Source organism: Lepidochelys olivacea, assembly GCF_965140295.1.
Source record: "Lepidochelys olivacea isolate rLepOli2 genome assembly, chromosome: 8".
Taxonomy (NCBI): Eukaryota; Metazoa; Chordata; order Testudines; family Cheloniidae; genus Lepidochelys; species Lepidochelys olivacea.
In genome coordinates this window covers 97,224,103-97,240,860 of record NC_140418.1, presented here as the reverse complement: position 1 = coordinate 97,240,860, position 16,758 = coordinate 97,224,103, and the positions used below count along the sequence as shown (strand labels likewise).

At 44.3% G+C, this 16,758-nt stretch overlaps 1 protein-coding gene and 1 long non-coding RNA gene across 9 annotated transcripts in view; one reads left to right on the top strand and one right to left on the bottom strand.

The window, feature by feature from the left end:
- LOC311525444 overlaps positions 1-13,676 on the bottom strand; it is a 30,103-nt gene extending 16,427 nt beyond the window's left edge. The window contains exon 1 of the long non-coding RNA XR_014712773.1: positions 13,590-13,676. This is a non-coding gene — a long non-coding RNA (uncharacterized lncRNA). The remainder of the gene's footprint in view (positions 1-13,589) is intronic.
- PODN (podocan) overlaps positions 1-16,758 on the top strand; it is a 50,311-nt gene that overhangs the window by 17,704 nt on the left and 15,849 nt on the right. For all 8 annotated transcript variants that reach the window (XM_084637594.1, XM_084637601.1, XM_084637597.1 and 5 more), the window contains exons 5-8: positions 3,218-3,327; positions 6,263-6,419; positions 10,551-10,666; positions 13,522-14,179. In XM_084637594.1, coding sequence (XP_084493720.1) covers positions 3,218-3,327; positions 6,263-6,419; positions 10,551-10,666; positions 13,522-14,179 — 1,041 coding nt within the window. The remainder of the gene's footprint in view (positions 1-3,217; positions 3,328-6,262; positions 6,420-10,550; positions 10,667-13,521; positions 14,180-16,758) is intronic.

The window sequence follows — 16,758 nt, the reverse complement described above, 5'->3', positions numbered from 1 at the left end:
ATTTCTTTTGGCCCAGTCCTCTAATTTGTCTAGGGCCCTCTGTATCCTCTCCCTATCCTCCAGTGTATCTACCACTCATCCCAGTTTAGTGTCATCTGCAAACATGCAATCCTCCAGATCGTTAATGAAGATATTGAACAAAACCGGCCCCAGGACCGACCCTTGAGGCACTCCACTTGATACCAGCTGCCAACTAGACATGGAGCCATTGATCACTACCTGTTGAGCCCGATGATCTAGCCAGCTTTCTATCCACCTTATAGTCTATTCAACCATCCCATACTTCTTTAACTTGCTGGCAAGAATACTGTGGGAGACCGTATCAAAAGCTTTGCTATGTTGCCTTATGACACAAAAGGCATAATGTTACATATGGACACATAGGCATAATGTTGCTTTATGACACATTTCCAGAGCTTCTTGACCAGGCTTGTTAGCGTTAACCCACTCCCATGAGATTACATCTCCCAAGTCAGCAAGTGAGTACATCCAAAGCTAAAGGCAATGAGGTGTCAGTGCTGGGCGTTGGTAAAACGCCTCTAATTTCCACCCATTATTTCTGGTGCTGAGAAAGCTTCACAGGGGATAATTGATTTGGGGAAAGGGCTCTTTTTGCTTGATTTGTGTCCATCAGACATTTTCAGGCAGCCTAAGGAGGGAACTACCGACACAGGAGAGAAAGAGACAAATAAACAAATTTATTTTCGGTTTAAAAATAAAAGTCTAAGTTATATGTCTGGTGAACTACAAGGTGATAGAAACACGACTTTGCCAAGTGCATGCTTGGCATACCAGCAGAAAGAGAAGCTTGAATACTCTTCAGTTATTCATTTATTTAAGAAGTTAGGCCAAGCAATTCCTCATTAAAATCTCTGTTCTTCCCCAAGGCCCTCATGAAGTGTTAATAATAATATGAGTAATGACTTAAAAAAGAATTACTGACATTCCTTCATGTGGAGTCTCATTGTGTCTTGCCTGCTCTATAGGTCTGACTCTCCCTTCACTTACATCGCTGTAAGTCTGGAGTAGGACCATTGAACTTCATGGAGTAACACTGGTGTAAAACCTGTGTGAGAGGACGATTTATAGATTCAAAGTATTTAAGGCCAGAAGAAGCCATTATAATCAGGTAGTCTGCCTCCTGCATAATGCAGGCCATAGAATTTCACCAACTGATGTCTGTATCTAGTCCACAACTTCTGGTTGTATTCTCCAGAACACATCTTTTTAGAAAGACATCCAATCTTGATTAAAGACTCCAGGTGACAGAGAATCTATCACACTCTAGGTAAATTGTTCTAATGATTAATTACCTTCACTTAAAAAATGTTCACCTTATTTCTAATCTGAATTTGTCTAGCTTCAGCTTCCAGCCATCGGATCTTGTGTTATACCTTTGTCAGCTAGATTAAAGAGCCCTCTACTATCAGAAATCTTTTCACCATACAGGTAATTACAGACTGTGATCAAGTTACCTCTTAGCCTTCTCTTGGATAAACTAAAATGATTGAGCTTCTTTAGTCTCTCCTTGTAAAGCAGGCTATCTAGACCTGTAGCTTGTAGGTCTATCTATCTAGACCATTCTTGTAGCTCTTTCCTGAACCCTTTCCAATTTGTCAACATCCTTTTTTAAAATGAACTTGCACTGTATTCCAGTAATTATCTCCCACCATGTTTCTGTTATCCCTATAATATCTGGTTTCACTTCCTGCACCCATAGCTCTAGTTCCTCCATTTTGTTACCTAGGGTCCTCGCATTGGTGTACAAACATCTTAATTTTTGCTATTTGGCCTCACTCACTTTCTTCACCTGATTGGGCACGGACATTCTACCGCCAGTATGACCTATTAGACTGGTATCCACTACTGCCCTTCCTCCTTATGTCCATTCTCCTAGCCACAGCTGTATCCTTTCTTACTTCATTTTCTTCCCTCTCAATGTTAAAATCTGTCATGGAGATTACCTGGACGTCTCCCAACCATCTCCCCCAAATTCCTAGATTAAAGCTCTCTTAATCAGTTGTGCCAGTCCCCATCCTTGAAGTCTATTTCCCTCCCTACTCAGATGGAGTCCATCCCGAGAGAACAGTCCTCTGTCCATGAATGCCTCCCAGTGGCCATATATCCCAAAGCCCTCCTTATAGCACCACTGCCCGAGCTATCTATTGAGCATCATCATCTTGTCACACCTTTGTTGCCCTTCTCTAGGAACAGGTAGAATCCCACTGAAGACCACCTGAGTCTCGATTTCCTGAAGCGTCTTCCCCAGCCTGGCATAGTTTCTCTTGATACATTCCAGCGAGAATCTATCGGTATCATTTGTTCCCACATGAAGGATGATCAGTGGATTCTTTCCCGCTCCCTTTAGGATCCTCTTTAACCTCAGGTCCACATCCCAAATCTTAGCACTCGGTCGACAGCACACCCTTCTGTTCTCTGGATCAGCTCTGGTTACAGGCCTGTCTATTCTTCTCAGTAATCTTGTCCTAATCTTTTACCACTCCACCAATTTTTGTCATCTGCAAACTTTACCAGCAATGATTTTTTCCAGATAATTGATAAAGATATTGAATAGCGCTGGGCCATGAAGAGAAACAAGCCCTGTGTCTGTCTTGTTTGGATTATAAACTCTTTGGGATAAGAACACTGTATTTTGTTTCCAATACACAGTCTGTGTTTAACAAATAAGATGTAACTCTTCATACACATCAGATATTTGCTTTTGTGCCGATATTATATTCTGCTGTGTTGTCTGGAAAAAACACCCCTGGTAATCTGCATCCTGTTTTGAAGAGATTGTCAAACACGCGTGGGACTTTGGAACTAAAGTGTGGAGTAACCACCACGTGAGTTATTTTCACATGGGACTCTAGCAGTGAGGGCATTATGATGATTTTTTTAAATTTTGGCACAGTATTTCACAGGAATTATGACCATAACATGAAATGTATTTACTCTCTGAACCCTTGATTTCTTCCAATTAAAACAAAACCCATCCAAACATTTTGAAGCAAAAGCCTAGCTCCTTCCTGTAGAGATTATTTAGTAAGGACAGAAATGCTCACTGTTTTTAATGAGACCACTTGGACTTTGTCATTTACTGTTGCTTCTTCAAAGTAAATAGCCTGCAAATATTCTGTTGCTAACCCAATACTGGTGGTTAAAGCATTCATTGCATCTAACTGGCTTCCTCTCCCCCCCAATATTTGTTTTTCAGCTAACTCTGGCTCCGAAATTCCTACCAAATACCTTGATCAGTGCAGATTTTGCAGCCAATTACATCACAAAGATTTACGGGCTCACGTTCGGACAGAAGCCAAACCTGAGGTAAGGGATCAAGAAGTGAAAGGAGGAGTATGTTCTGTCACTGCTTAGCGCAAATGGGTTGGTGGGAAGAACTGATTGTTTACCGAAACCATTTTTGGCCTGCAGATAACTTTTGGAGGAGGAGGATTGTTTATGTTACTGAGGGGACCAAAACCACTCTCAGATGAATGCATTCTAGTGGTTTTTGCTGGACATCACACAAATATACACACAACATTTTTAATAATGTTTAATAATCTTCTCAATCTTTTTTGTGTTGATCTGTTATGAGTGGCAAGGACCAGCACTGATTAATCAATTCAGTGACTAATTGGTCAAATATCCCCAACTCCACCTTAGCTCCTTCACAGAAAGGCTGTGATCAAGCTGAGACTGTAAAGCTGTTGCTAATGATGCAACAGTATTGGTTCGACAGTACTTCCCAACCCCCATCAGTACTTCAACCTTGTATGGCTGATTCTCTAGGCACCACCGTGACGCTTTAGTGACGATTTTCTCGGTTGGACCCCAGTGCAGTGCCACAGACCACCCTCATTTCAGTTGTGGGTACACATGCCTGCGGTGAAACGTGGTCTGCTCCACCGAAGTTTTACCTAGTCCAGTGTAATCGATGGATACAGCCTCCATTACTGCAGTGACCATTGCAAGAGCAGCCCAAGCTCCGCTGCTGGTTACAACGTGTACATTTGAATTGTAAGTGGCTAGCGCTGGCTGGCACCGTTAGCACAGGGTCTAATCCTGCAATTATGCGGAGAGCCCTCAATTTCCATTGACTTCAGGGGGAGTTGAGTTGGCTCAGTACCTTCTAGGCTCTTAGTCTGGTAAGCCGTTAGTTACCTGAAGAGGTTGGGTCAGTCGCTCACCGTGCGTGATATTTCATCATGACCGCACCTCAGCTTATGCGTGTGTCTTCCTTCCAAAACCTGAATTACAGAAGCTGCTGAGTTCTTGCATCACATTAAGTAGCTGGACTCTTTCTGAAGTGAGTTTCACAAGCTCTCCCATAGCAACCATTGTTTAATACAGAATAGCAGCTGGTTGTTTCCTGAGCTGGACTGATACAAGATCCTAAGTTGGAGGTTCAACTGTTGTACTTTTCCCCTCCAGTAAAGTATGTACTTTCAGGCTCTGCTGACTTGGAACGAGAGGTTTTCAGAAAGTCAGATATCTGTCAGTTAAAAGCATAGCTGACCACACAGAGTGAATAATATTCTGTCCTGTGGTTCTCTGCTCGTGGAGCTGTTGTGTTTCTATGTTGAGTCCAAAAAATCCCCCCAAATCATCACCACAATCACAACAAAATCTTAGGACAAGTTAGAGAGTGCAGGCTTTTCAATCCCTGCTTTGGAAGTGGTTCCCTATCATACTGTTAATCTGCCTCCAGGATTTTAGCCACACAGTGCCTCCTGCAGCATATGCAGAAGCAAAGGGACTATAGAAGTGGGAGTAGTCACCCATTGTTTATGACCGTGGGTTTTTGTAAAAACAACCAGAGGATGGTTTGGACCCAATTCTCCTCCGACTTGCACAAGTGTACATTGGGAGTGGCTCCATTGACATCACTGTCATTGCACGGTTATAAAAATTGTGGAAGAAAGGAAGTTAAGGCTCTGTTTCCTCTTCCTCTCGCTCTGAGATAGAACTGTTTCCTCTTATCTGATAAGACTTCCTGGGAGGAATTTACCTAGGGATGGGGCTAACTGGTGCATAAGGGAAATAAAATGTTTTTTTCCTCCAAACCTTCACCTTAAGTGTAAAAGTCTTTCTTACGGACTGGTTAAGTCTATTCTTTCATCTGCACAGTGGTCTCTGCACTCCTGAGTTCTGGGAGCAGAAATTCTGAAATAGCAACGTAGAAGCTATTCTTGTATTATTTCCGGCCTTCATGGAAGCAGAAATAATGGAAATCTCCTGAGATAACCAATCCTCAAGAGATTTATAGCCCAACTTTGCAAACTCAAGGACAGGATGTGCTTTAGACCAGGTTTCAGAGTAACAGCCGTGTTAGTCTGTATTCGCAAAAAGAAAAGGAGTACTTGTGACACCTTAGAGACTAAAGTGAGCTGTAGCTCATGAAAGCTTATGCTCAAATAAATTGGTTAGTCTCTAAGGTGCCACAAGTCCTCCTTTTCTTTAGACCAGGGGTTCTCAACCTTTTTCTTTCTGAGGCCCCCCCTCCAACATGTTATAAAAACTCTACCCCCAACTGTGCCACAACAGCTGTTTTTCTGCATATAAAAGACAGTGCCTGAGTTACAGGGGGCACTGTGAAGCTACGTTGCTCAGGCTTTGACTTCAGCCCCAGGTGGTGGGGCTTGGCGCCCTGAGCTGCAGCCCTGTGCGGCAAGGCTTTGGCTTTCTGTCCTGGGCCCTAGTGAGTCTAACACCGGCTATGCTTGGCGGACCCCCTGAAACCTGCTCATGGCCCACCAGGGGGCCCTGGACCCCTGGTTGAAAACCACTGCTTTAGACTAGAACCCAAACTTTGGGTACGTGTCTGTACCAAGTCCAAACTCTAAACTTTCTGAGGTTGCCTATCGCTCCAATAGATTCCCTTTGCCTTGTGGCCAAACACTGAGCTGGGCTCAAGCTGCTAAATTCAGATCCAGATTTCAAACACACCTAAGTCTTGCTATGTACAGATCCCAGGCTTTGTCTCAGCCTGTTAAAGATGAGGTGATTCATAAAATACAGATCGAGATCCAGGTTTGGATTTTGAACACTCCACCACTCAGAGACTGCTTGGGGCCAGTGTTATGGTTTGGGCACATCTGTTTTTATACTTGGCAGAATAAGTGATACATTAAAAAAATGAATATATGTACCTTAAGAAAAGGAAGACGATAGACTGAGGTGTAGATTTCAGAAGGCTGCATTGGGTAAGAGAGGAAAGCAAACCATACTGCCTAATTCAGTCTTTCTTTCTTTCTGGTAGATCTGTGTATCTTCACAACAATAAACTTTCAGATGCTGGGTTACCTGATGATATGTTCAATGGCTCTAATAACGTGGAGATATTGATCATGTCCAGCAATTTCCTGAAGTATGTTCCAAAGAACCTGCCTTCAGCACTATATAAACTACACTTAAAGGTAATGGAACCAACTTTGTGTATTCTCTTACATCTGGGATGCAGTTCTGTGTGTGCCTGAGATTTAAACTGCAGAGGCAGGCCCATTGTTAGATGGCGACTGCTAGGTTTGGGCTGAAGGAAAAGCACGCCAGCGAGTAGCCAGTCTCCCCTGTACATACATGTGTACTGGCATGAGTAGTGAGAGCAACGAGCTGTTTGTCTAGATCAAAATTCCGTTTTTTCTATTTCCAAAGGAATGTATTGCTGGTGGCTGGCTGGCAGCCTTGCATGTCTCAGTCCTAAGTGTAGCCAAACATCAGGCAGTCCTTGGACAGAGAGAGTGCACATTTTGTCATGCTGTCCTCACGTGGTGTCGGAATCACACAGAGGGCAGATAAGGGATGAGATGAGAGGGCAGATAAGTTTCTAAGGCCATTTGGTCTTTGTCCTCTTTGCTGAACCTGCAATTTATGGTGGTGTTTTTCCTGATATAGTTGCTTATTCACTAGGAAGGTACTGTCTTTGCTCACCAGACTATTTCACATAGGCTGTATCACCTTCAAGTAGCAATGACTTTTGGTATCTACTGAACTGGCAACTGGAATATTTGGACCAGTAATTTTCCATGGCTGCAGCTAACCCTGGCAGAGGCATTGGTGGAAGTTGTAGTTTAGCTGGGCTCTGGTATTATCTCTGTGTCATCTAATCTTGAACTACAGACCAGTCAGCCTCCCTTCCAGGGCCGTCCCTAGCTATTCTGGGGACCTACGCAGCTCCCCGGGGGAAGGGGGGGAACGTGTGGGGCCCCAGGCCTCTGAGGGGGCGCGGGGGCTGGCTTGAGGGGCGGGGGGAACCACCCCCGGTGAGTGTAGGCCTGGCCCTGCTGCAGTCCTCAGGGGAGTGGGGGCAGGAAGGGGTGGAGCAGGGCGGGGGCTTTGGGGGAGGAGTGGAATGGAGGGGCTGGGGCAGAGCAGGGGTGAGAAGAGGCAGGGCTGGGGTGGAGCAGGGGTGGGAGCCATGGGGAAGAGGCGGGGCAGGGGCTGGAGCAGCACACAGTTGCGCAGGGCACCAGGAAATTTGGTAAATTTCCTGGTGCCCTACGCAGCTGCATACTTTGTGTATGGGAAGGGACGGCCCTGTTCACTTCAGTCCCCGGCAAAATCATGGGGCAGGTCCTCAAGGAATCCCTTTTGAAGCACTTGGAGGAGAGGAAGGTGATCAGGAACAGTCAAGACGGATTCACCAAGGGCAAGTCATGCCTGACCAACCTGATTGGTTCCATGATGAGATAACTGGCTCTATGGATATGGGGAAAGTGGTGGATGTTAGTAGACCTTCTGATATGGTCTCCTACAGCATTCTTGCCAGCAAGTTAAAAAAGTATGGATTGGATGAATGGACTATAAGGTGGACAGAAAGCTGCCTAGATTGTTGGGCTCAATGGGTAGTGATCAACGGCTTGATGTCTAGTTGGCAGCAAGTATCAAGTGGAGTGCCCTAGGGGTCGGTCCTGGGGCCGGTTTTATTCAACATCTTTATTAATGATCTGGATGATGGGATTAATTGCACTCTCAGCAAGTTCGCAGATGACAGTAAGCTGGGGGGAGAGGTAGATATGATGGAGGGTAGGGATAGTGTCCAGAGTGACCTAGACCAGTGGTTCTCAAACTAGGACCTTCGCTTGTTCAGGGAAAGCCCCTGGTGGGCCAGGCCAGTTTGTTTACCTGCCGCGTCCACAGGTTTGGCCGATTGTGGCTCCCACTGGTCGCGGTTCACCACTCCAGGCCAATGGGGGCTGCGGAAAGTGGCACGGGCTGAAGGATATGCTGGCCACCCTTCCTGCAGCCTCCATTGGCCTGGAGTGGCAAACCTCCACTGGGGAGAGGGATAGCTCAGTGGTTTGAGCATTGGCCTGCTAAACCCAGGGTTCTGAGTTCAATCCTTGAGGGGGCCATTTAGGGATTTGGGGCAAAAATTGGGGATTGGCCCTGCTTTGAGCAGGGGGTTGGACCAGATGACCTCCTGAGGTCCCTTCCAACCCTGATATTCTATGATTCTAGGACGTGGGAATTACAGTGTACAAGAAGCTGGATATGAGTCAGCAGTGTGTCCTTGGTTGCCAAGAAGACCAATGGCATATTGGGCTGTATTAGTAGGAGCATTGCTAGCAGATCGAGGGAAGTGATTATTCCCCTCTATTTGGCACTGGTGAGGCCACACCTGGAGTATTGCATCCAGTTTTGGTCCCCCCACTACAGAAGGGACGTGAACAAATTGGAGAGATTCCAGCAGAGGGCAATGAAAATGATTAGGGGCTGGGGCACATGACTTACGAGGAGAGGCTGAGGGAACTGGGGTTATATAGTCTGCAGAAGAGATGAGTGAGGGGGGATTTGATAGCAGCCTTCAATTACCTGAAGGGGGGTTCCAAAGAGTATGGAGCTAGGCTGTTCTCAGTGGTGGCAGATGACAGAACAAGAAGCAATGGTCTCAAGTTGCAGTGCGGGAGGTTTAGGTTGGATATTTGGGAACACTATTTCACTAGGAGGGTGGTGAAGCACTGGAATGAGTTACCTAGGGAGGTGGTGGAATCTCCATCCTTAGAGGTTTTTATGGCCCAGCTTGACAAAGCCCTGGCTGGGATGATTTAGTTGGTGTTGGTCCTGCTTTGAGCAGGGGGTTGGACTAGATGGCCTCCTGAGGTCCCTTCCAGCCCTGATATTCTGTGACTAAAATCGCATGTTGTCCATTTGCACTAGCGCTCTTACCAGAGCTAACATGGAGGAGCTGCGATGGTGGAGAATTTTGGGTCCAGCTGTGATTAGTTGTGACAATCCCTGGGAGATGAAAAGGGCTCTTACCTTATTATCATCTCACTAAGCTATGAAATCCTTTGTTGCCTGCCCTGCTTTCCTTTTCTTTGAAGGTTTCACCATTGACTCTCATGCAACACTTTTTAGGAACTAGGATCTCCAGTTTGGAGAAAGGTAAAAACAAAAGGCTTGATCTTGTGAATTGCTGGACTCCTCCTGCAAGATGCTGAGTGCTCTCTACTCCCATTGACTTTAATGGGACGTGCGGGTACTCAGCCTCGTGCACAATCAAGACCGAAAGTTTGCCCAGTGCTGGACTTGAACTGTCTTTCCTCAAGTCAGCGGTGAGAGTGGCAGTCTTGAGCCCTGTGTGGGAAAAGAGGAGGACCGAAGAGGGAAATATGTGCTTTGTTTCGAAAAAGCATCGTCTGCTGGTAGCTACACATTTACCTGTTGTTTTGACCAGCCCAGGGGAGAGCAACAATAAATGAGGAACAGCCGCTGGGAGTTGAAAGGGGAGAGACAGGGTTAGTTTTGATGTGACACAGTCATGTTGTCTCTTTCCTCTCTCTGATCACTTTGACGCTGGTGTAGCCCCATTGATTGAGATGTTCTATGAGATATGAAGCTCTCCCAGCGTCCAGTGCATTCTTCATATACTTGAATTGTTTTGTGTCTGCCAAATTCAACATTAGTGCCTTATATATTCTAAAAGTGTGGGGGCCAACTTCTAATTCCTGCCTGTAAATGGAATGCACCAACAAATGCAACGTTTTTAGTGTTGGCTCAGGGCAACAGCAAAGCTTTATCTTTTGCTGCCTGTTGGCCACTTAGAAGCCACATTAAGGGGAGAAGGTAGCTTTCTGGAATCTAACTCTTAGGAACTGTGCTTTTTGGTAGATAAGGAATATTGTTAGGATTGTAGAATTAGTTGGTTCACTTTATAGTGGAATCTGGTTTGCTGAGTCTAGATTCTTTGACCAGGATTGTTTGATAGGTGAATAGATTGCTTGGGTGAGGAAATTGGAACCTGTACGGTAAGTAGGGCCTTGTTAATGGGCCAAATCCTGCAATTCTCTTACTTTGTCCTCAGTCAGAACTCTTGGGGAGAGAGTGAGTGAGAAAGGACTGCAGGATCTGGCCTACTGTTTGGATATATTTCTCTCTCAGGCTAATAACATCCCCATGTAATATACTATATGCTAGTCCTTCTGATTTTTCATTGCTTCTTATGCCCATGGACATGAGGCCTATGATGCTAGCTGCTCAGAGTTGTGCCTGACTATTCTCAAGACTCAGATATTCTCAGCCTAATAATGTGCTTTCTGTGTCTATAGAACAACAAACTAGAGAAGATTCCCAAAGGAGCCTTCAATGAACTTGCGGGCCTTCGAGAGCTGTATTTGCAGAACAACTACTTGACTAATGAAGGGATGGACAATGAAACCTTCTGGTGAGACTCTGCTCTTTAAATTTGGCTGTTTTTTCTTTACATGTACAAGAAGGTACAAAGAAAAGGAGTACTTGTGGCACCTTAGAGACTAACCAATTTATTTGAGCATAAGCTTTCATGAGCTACAGCTCACTTCATCGGATGCATACTGTGGAAACTGCAGAAGTCATTATATACACAGAGACCATGAAACAATACCTCCTCCCACCCCACTCTCCTGCTGGTAATAGCTTATCTAAAGTGATCACTCTCCTTACAATGTGTATGATAATCAAATTGGGCCATTTCCAGCACAAATCCAGGTTTTCTCACCCTCCGCCCCCCCCCCCCCCAACTCACTCACTCATTTCCCCACCTTGATTTTCATACAAATTGTAAGGAGAGTGGTCACTTTGGATAAGTTATTACCAGCAGGAGAGTGAGTTTGTGTGTGTGGTTTTTGGAAGGGGGGGGTGAGAAAACCTGGATTTGTGCTGGAAATGGCCCACCTTGATTATCATACACATTGTAAAGAGAGTGGTCACTTTGGATGGGCTATTACTAGCAGGAGAGTGAGTTTGTGGGGGGGGCGGGCGGAGGGTGAGATAACCTGGATTTGTGCTGGAAATGGCCCAACTTGATTATCATACACATTGTAAGGAGAGTGATCACTTTAGATAAGCTATTACCAGCAAGAGAGTGGGGTGGGAGGAGGTATTGTTTCATGGTCTCTGTGTATATAATAATGTCTTCTGCAGTTTCTACAGTATGCATCCGATGAAGTGAGCTGTAGCTCACGAAAGCTTATGCTCAAATAAATTGGTTAGTCTGTAAGGTGCCACAAGTACTCCTTTTCTTTTTGCGAATACAGACTAACACGGCTGTTACTCTGAAAGAAGGTACAAGATTTCTATTATAAAATGTGCCATTTTATTTACTGGGTCTATATGAGAAGGCCTAGATTCAGGTGCAGTCACCCAAATGCAAACATATTGGTCAATGGTTTGAACTGGTATCATACAGTGTCTTTAAACAAAGGACACCAATGATCCTAGCCCCCTGGTAGCTACAGGCCCAATCATGCAAAGTACCAGGTGCTTACTGGGAGAGGCCTAGAGTCCTGCTGAAGTCAATAAAAGTTTAGGGCTCCTATTCCTGTTGAAACCAACAGGGAGTGAGATCACTCAGCACTTCTCATGATCAGATCCAAGTGCAGTTTTCTGGACATTAAGGCTAGATCTTCAGCTCTGCTGATTCTCTTTTGTGCTGCTCTCACAGTGCAAAACAGACTTGAAAGCTGCCCTAATTGTGCAGTTAAGGATCACCCTGGCATGGGGCTACCCCAGTGTAGGAGGAAAGCTGGAGAATGCTGTACTTTGATACTTCCCCAAAGCAAAATGGCCCCTAAGGGTTTTTTACAAGCTGGTGCAATTTAAAATAGCCCTTTGGCTTCTCCACAGTGTGCCATGGGTAAACTGAGGCTCTTGGGATCAGAGTGTCAGGAAGCTACCTTTACCTTCCCAACTGTGTGGAGTACTTGACTGGCTGTACCTGAGGATCTGACTCACAGTACATGTCCTGCCCATAACTTGCTATGTACTCTATAAACCTGTCAGATTATGAAGAAAGGAAAATGCAACAACCCCTTTATTCTTCCCATTACCATTTAGCATCCTCACAATTGCATAGTAATTTATATGTGGTTTTGCTATTTTTATCTCCAGAATAATGTTTTGTGTAACATTTCTGATAAGGGTTGGATGAGCATAGCTCAATTCCTCCGGCTAAGCCACAGATCACCTTTTGCAGTGGGGAAGGGGTTTGATCTTTTGCACTCAGTGGTCAATGAAGGTTGCACAACATAAAGCCATATTTCCTGAAGACTTTTTGGCAATGTAAAATGGGATATGCATTGCCATACAGATTATATCAATTGAGTATACTGTTTGACTTGAGAAACTATCCAGTTCCAGAAATGTCTGCCTTGAAACACAGAGCTGGGAAATAATACCACTTACCTGCATCCAGTTGGTTTAAGAGACTGGACTGAAGATTTGCTTTAGCTACAACTGAGTCCTTGGAATCTAGTTTGAATAGTTTACACAAAGCAGATCTGGCCTTGAATCACTTCCATAATACTAGGAGGTCACAAGAAGTTCATAATCTTGGCATAGACCTCTGAGTTTATGTTTCCCCCTTTGGTGAGAACAATTCAGCATCATCTCAAAGGCAAAACTTGTTTTTTTAGTGTGAAAAATACCTTTTTATTTGAAATGAGAGACAGGAGTTAGAGTTGATTGTGATGTAGTCATTTTAAACTGACAGCAGAACTTTTAAATTTTAATGGTCTTTCCACTGCATCTCTGCCTGTCTTTCTGGTGGCATGCAATAACTCTTATCATTCGGCTGTAGTATTTTGCATGTGGTGTTAATAGAGAGAAATACCATGCTGAAAGGCAGATCTCAGCTCCCTGGCAGATGCTTATGGAATCTAGCCAGCTCTCCTGCAAGTGTAGCTGGTGCTTGATTGCACTGGATATCCCCTAGTGGCCAGTGGAGGAACTACACGTTCTGCTGTCCCCACTATGCATTCATGAAGTGAGCTGTAACTCACGAAAGCTTATGCTCAAATAAATTTGTTAGTCTCTAAGGTGCCACAAGTACTCCTTTTCTTTTTGCGAATAGAGACTAATATGGCTGCTACTCTGAAACCTGTCCCCACCAGAGATACATCAAGGACAGAAAGGGAAGTAGCAAGGTGGCCATGATGGGGGGGAGAAAGTCTTTTAAAAAGGGGGTAAATCCCCCAGGGAAACATATTATTGTTTCACTTGGGAGTATATAAATGGAGAATTTTTTCTTTCTGCTTTTCCAAGGAAACTATCCAGCCTTGAATATCTGGATTTGTCCAGCAATAATCTTTCACAAATCCCGAGTGGCTTACCTCGAAACATCGTCCTCCTTCACCTGGAGAAGAATGCAATTAAGACGATTGGCAGAGACGTCTTGATCCAAATTAGAAACCTTGAGTACCTTCTACTTCACAACAACAAGTTAAAAGCCCGAGGGATCCACCCGCAAGCCTTCCAGGGCCTGAAGAAGCTGCACACTGTCCACTTGTACAACAATATGCTGGAAAGGATTCCCAGTGGGCTACCTCGGCGAGTGAAGACACTTATGATCCTTCATAACCAGATCTCTGAGATTAACAGGAATGACTTTGCTACCACTTACTTACTGGAGGAGCTAAACTTGAGCTACAATAAGATCACAAGTCCTCATATCCATCGGGAGGCCTTCCGCAAGCTGAGACTGCTAAAGTCCTTGGATCTTTCTGGGAACAACCTCCACACGCTGCCTTTTGGCTTTCCAAAGAACTTGCAGACTCTGAAACTGAAGGAGAACGACATAAGCACCATTCCAAGAAGAGCCCTGGCAGGAATGACAAAGCTCCAGGAGCTATACCTGAGCAACAATAAACTGAAAGTCAATTCCATTTACAGGGGAGCATGGAGGGAACTCAGCAGTCTCCAGGTACAAACACCACCTTCTCTATGATATTGATAATATGGATGTCTCTTCCCTATTTGCTTGATCCAATTCAGGGAGCATTAATGGTAGATTCAGATTGGTCCTTATTTTCTAGGCCTGCACATTAAGTGCAAGACAGTGTAGAAAGAGGCCATTATCTGATTTTAAAAGACTTGTGGCAGAGTTGTCCTCCTAAATAGAAAGACAGCCGCCATTGTACTGTTATCAGAGGAAACATAAGAATTTCTTTGGTCCTGGATTCTGAAGCTGTGTTATATTTTCAACTGGATATTAATGAGTCATGCAGCTAAAACTCCAGATGCCGCCATACAAATTCCACTCCCCACCCCCAAGGGTTTTAAATCAGCTTTATTGTGTAGAGTTCTGAAGGGAGGGACACTGGGAGGCAAGGAGTACATAAACAAAACAAGCTGTTAATGCACAAAACATCCATAGCAGCTTACAGTCAGACAAGCCAAGCTGTAGGATTTAGCAGCTCAGCTGGGTAAGGCACCTGGATAGTAGTTAGGAGGCCTGGATTCAATCAACTGCCTGTCCTTTGGTTAATTGTCAGGGAAAGTTGAACAGAAACATAAGGCAGGCAGGAACAATCACATTTGTGCTATGCAAAATGATCTTGCAGTTGTGTCAGTAGCTGAAGGATTTGTCTGCATTTCCTTTTAGGCAAGAGCCGATTCCCTGCACTAAAAGGTATTGCCCTTGTTATGGCAACCATCCACTGTACCTACATTAGTGCACTGTAAGGAGGGAGCTTTTGTATCTGAAAGCACCGCAGGGATAAGAGATGCAGAGCATATGTGATTCTGGTTATCAGCATTAGGGCTTCCGACATGCCAAGAATTTTGATTTGTACAGCCGTTCATCTCACGTTAGTTCTGCTCTTGAAGTCTATGGAGAAAATGGTGCATCAGATTTCAGGTGGTATAAATTGGCATAAATCCATTGAAATTAATGGAACAATGCCAGTTTACACTAGCTGAGGCTCTGGCCCATGGTTTTATCATACCTTTTTAATTTTCTTGTCAACGTGGTGCTTTTAATGAAGGCAGGTAAACTAAAGTGTGACTCACTGTATGTTTGTATTTCAAAGCTGGAATTGAGTTTAGAAGGATGATGTCACCAATGAAGATTACAGATGGCGGGATTGTTTCATTGTCGTACTAAAGACATTTATCCATCCTAACCCATCTGTTTTCAAACCAAACCAAATGCTCTTAAGATCTTGGAAGCTTTGATTATTAAGAAGACATAAGCTTCTGTTATCTAGGGGTCTGATTCACTACCACATAACGCTGGTTTTATGCCAGTCACACCACTGTCAAGCCACAGTAATGCAGAGCCCCTTGCGTCCAGCTGTACCCTACTACATTGTAAACTCTGTTCAAGAAAAATGACATCACTATAACAGGCCCCCCCTTTTTTTTTTCTTCAAGTAGCCACTAAGGTCACTGCTTAAGGTTGCATTTGGCACATTGCATTTTTTGAGTGGCTTTATTACTTATTCAGTTATTTCTCTTACAGCATACTGTAATTTATACTTCATTAAGGGGTTGGCCCTGCAGTTCTTACATGAGTAGTCCTGTTGTCATAGGTTTGACATATTATAGCTGAGTAAGGCCCCGATCCTGCAAATACTTATCCACACGCTTCACTTTGCACATGTGACTATTCCCACTGAAGTCAAGGAAACTACCTGCATGTACAAAGTTAAGCATTGGCATAAACGTTGGCAAGGTTGGGGCCTGAATCCAAAATGAGTGTACTGAAGTCACGGGAATTCCAGATTTGCAGTAACGTAACTCAGAGCAGTGGCCAGATATTATGGCGATTGATGCTACACCACTATAGCTTAGATAGAGAGTTGGAGAAATATTCGGCCCATTTCTTTCTGTAAGACTATACATGTGAGTAAGAGCTGTGGCATCAGGCCCTAGCTAATTTAACACATTGGTCGGAATCAGAAACATTTCTTGCCATTTGAAAAGTAACTTTAATCAATGAAGTGTTTGAGAGAATATCATCCAAGGAGTTCTATGCATAATTGAAACCCAGTCTGTTTTTCATTCATTTACAAATAGGCCTGGACTAACGCATGAGGATAGGGATAGAGAAACGTAGGTGCCCTTAAAGAAAGCAGAATGATCTCTGATGTGATACTGCTAGATTAAATTGCACTGCAGGAGGGCAGGACCCCCTGCTTTGGCTGCCCAGAATCCTCCTGGCCACATTGATCTTGACATGAAACAAGGTTGGAAACAATAAAAATCCCTCCACCTTCAACTGAAACTGAACCTTTTTACAGGGTTGAAAATGCTCAGTTTCTCTCCCTCTCAAAATGCTCAGTTTCTCTGTCTCTCTTTCTCACACACACGAACACAAACAAAAGGGAGCCTGTTTGCAGGTGACTTCCTACTCAGATATTCAGACCCAGTAATCCGGGATAGGTTTTGACATGTACCTAACTTCTGGATGGTTACCCATAGTGAGGGTTATCAATACCCATCCTTTTGAGATTCACACATCACCATCTGGTTCACCAGTAATGAAATACGGTTGGTGCT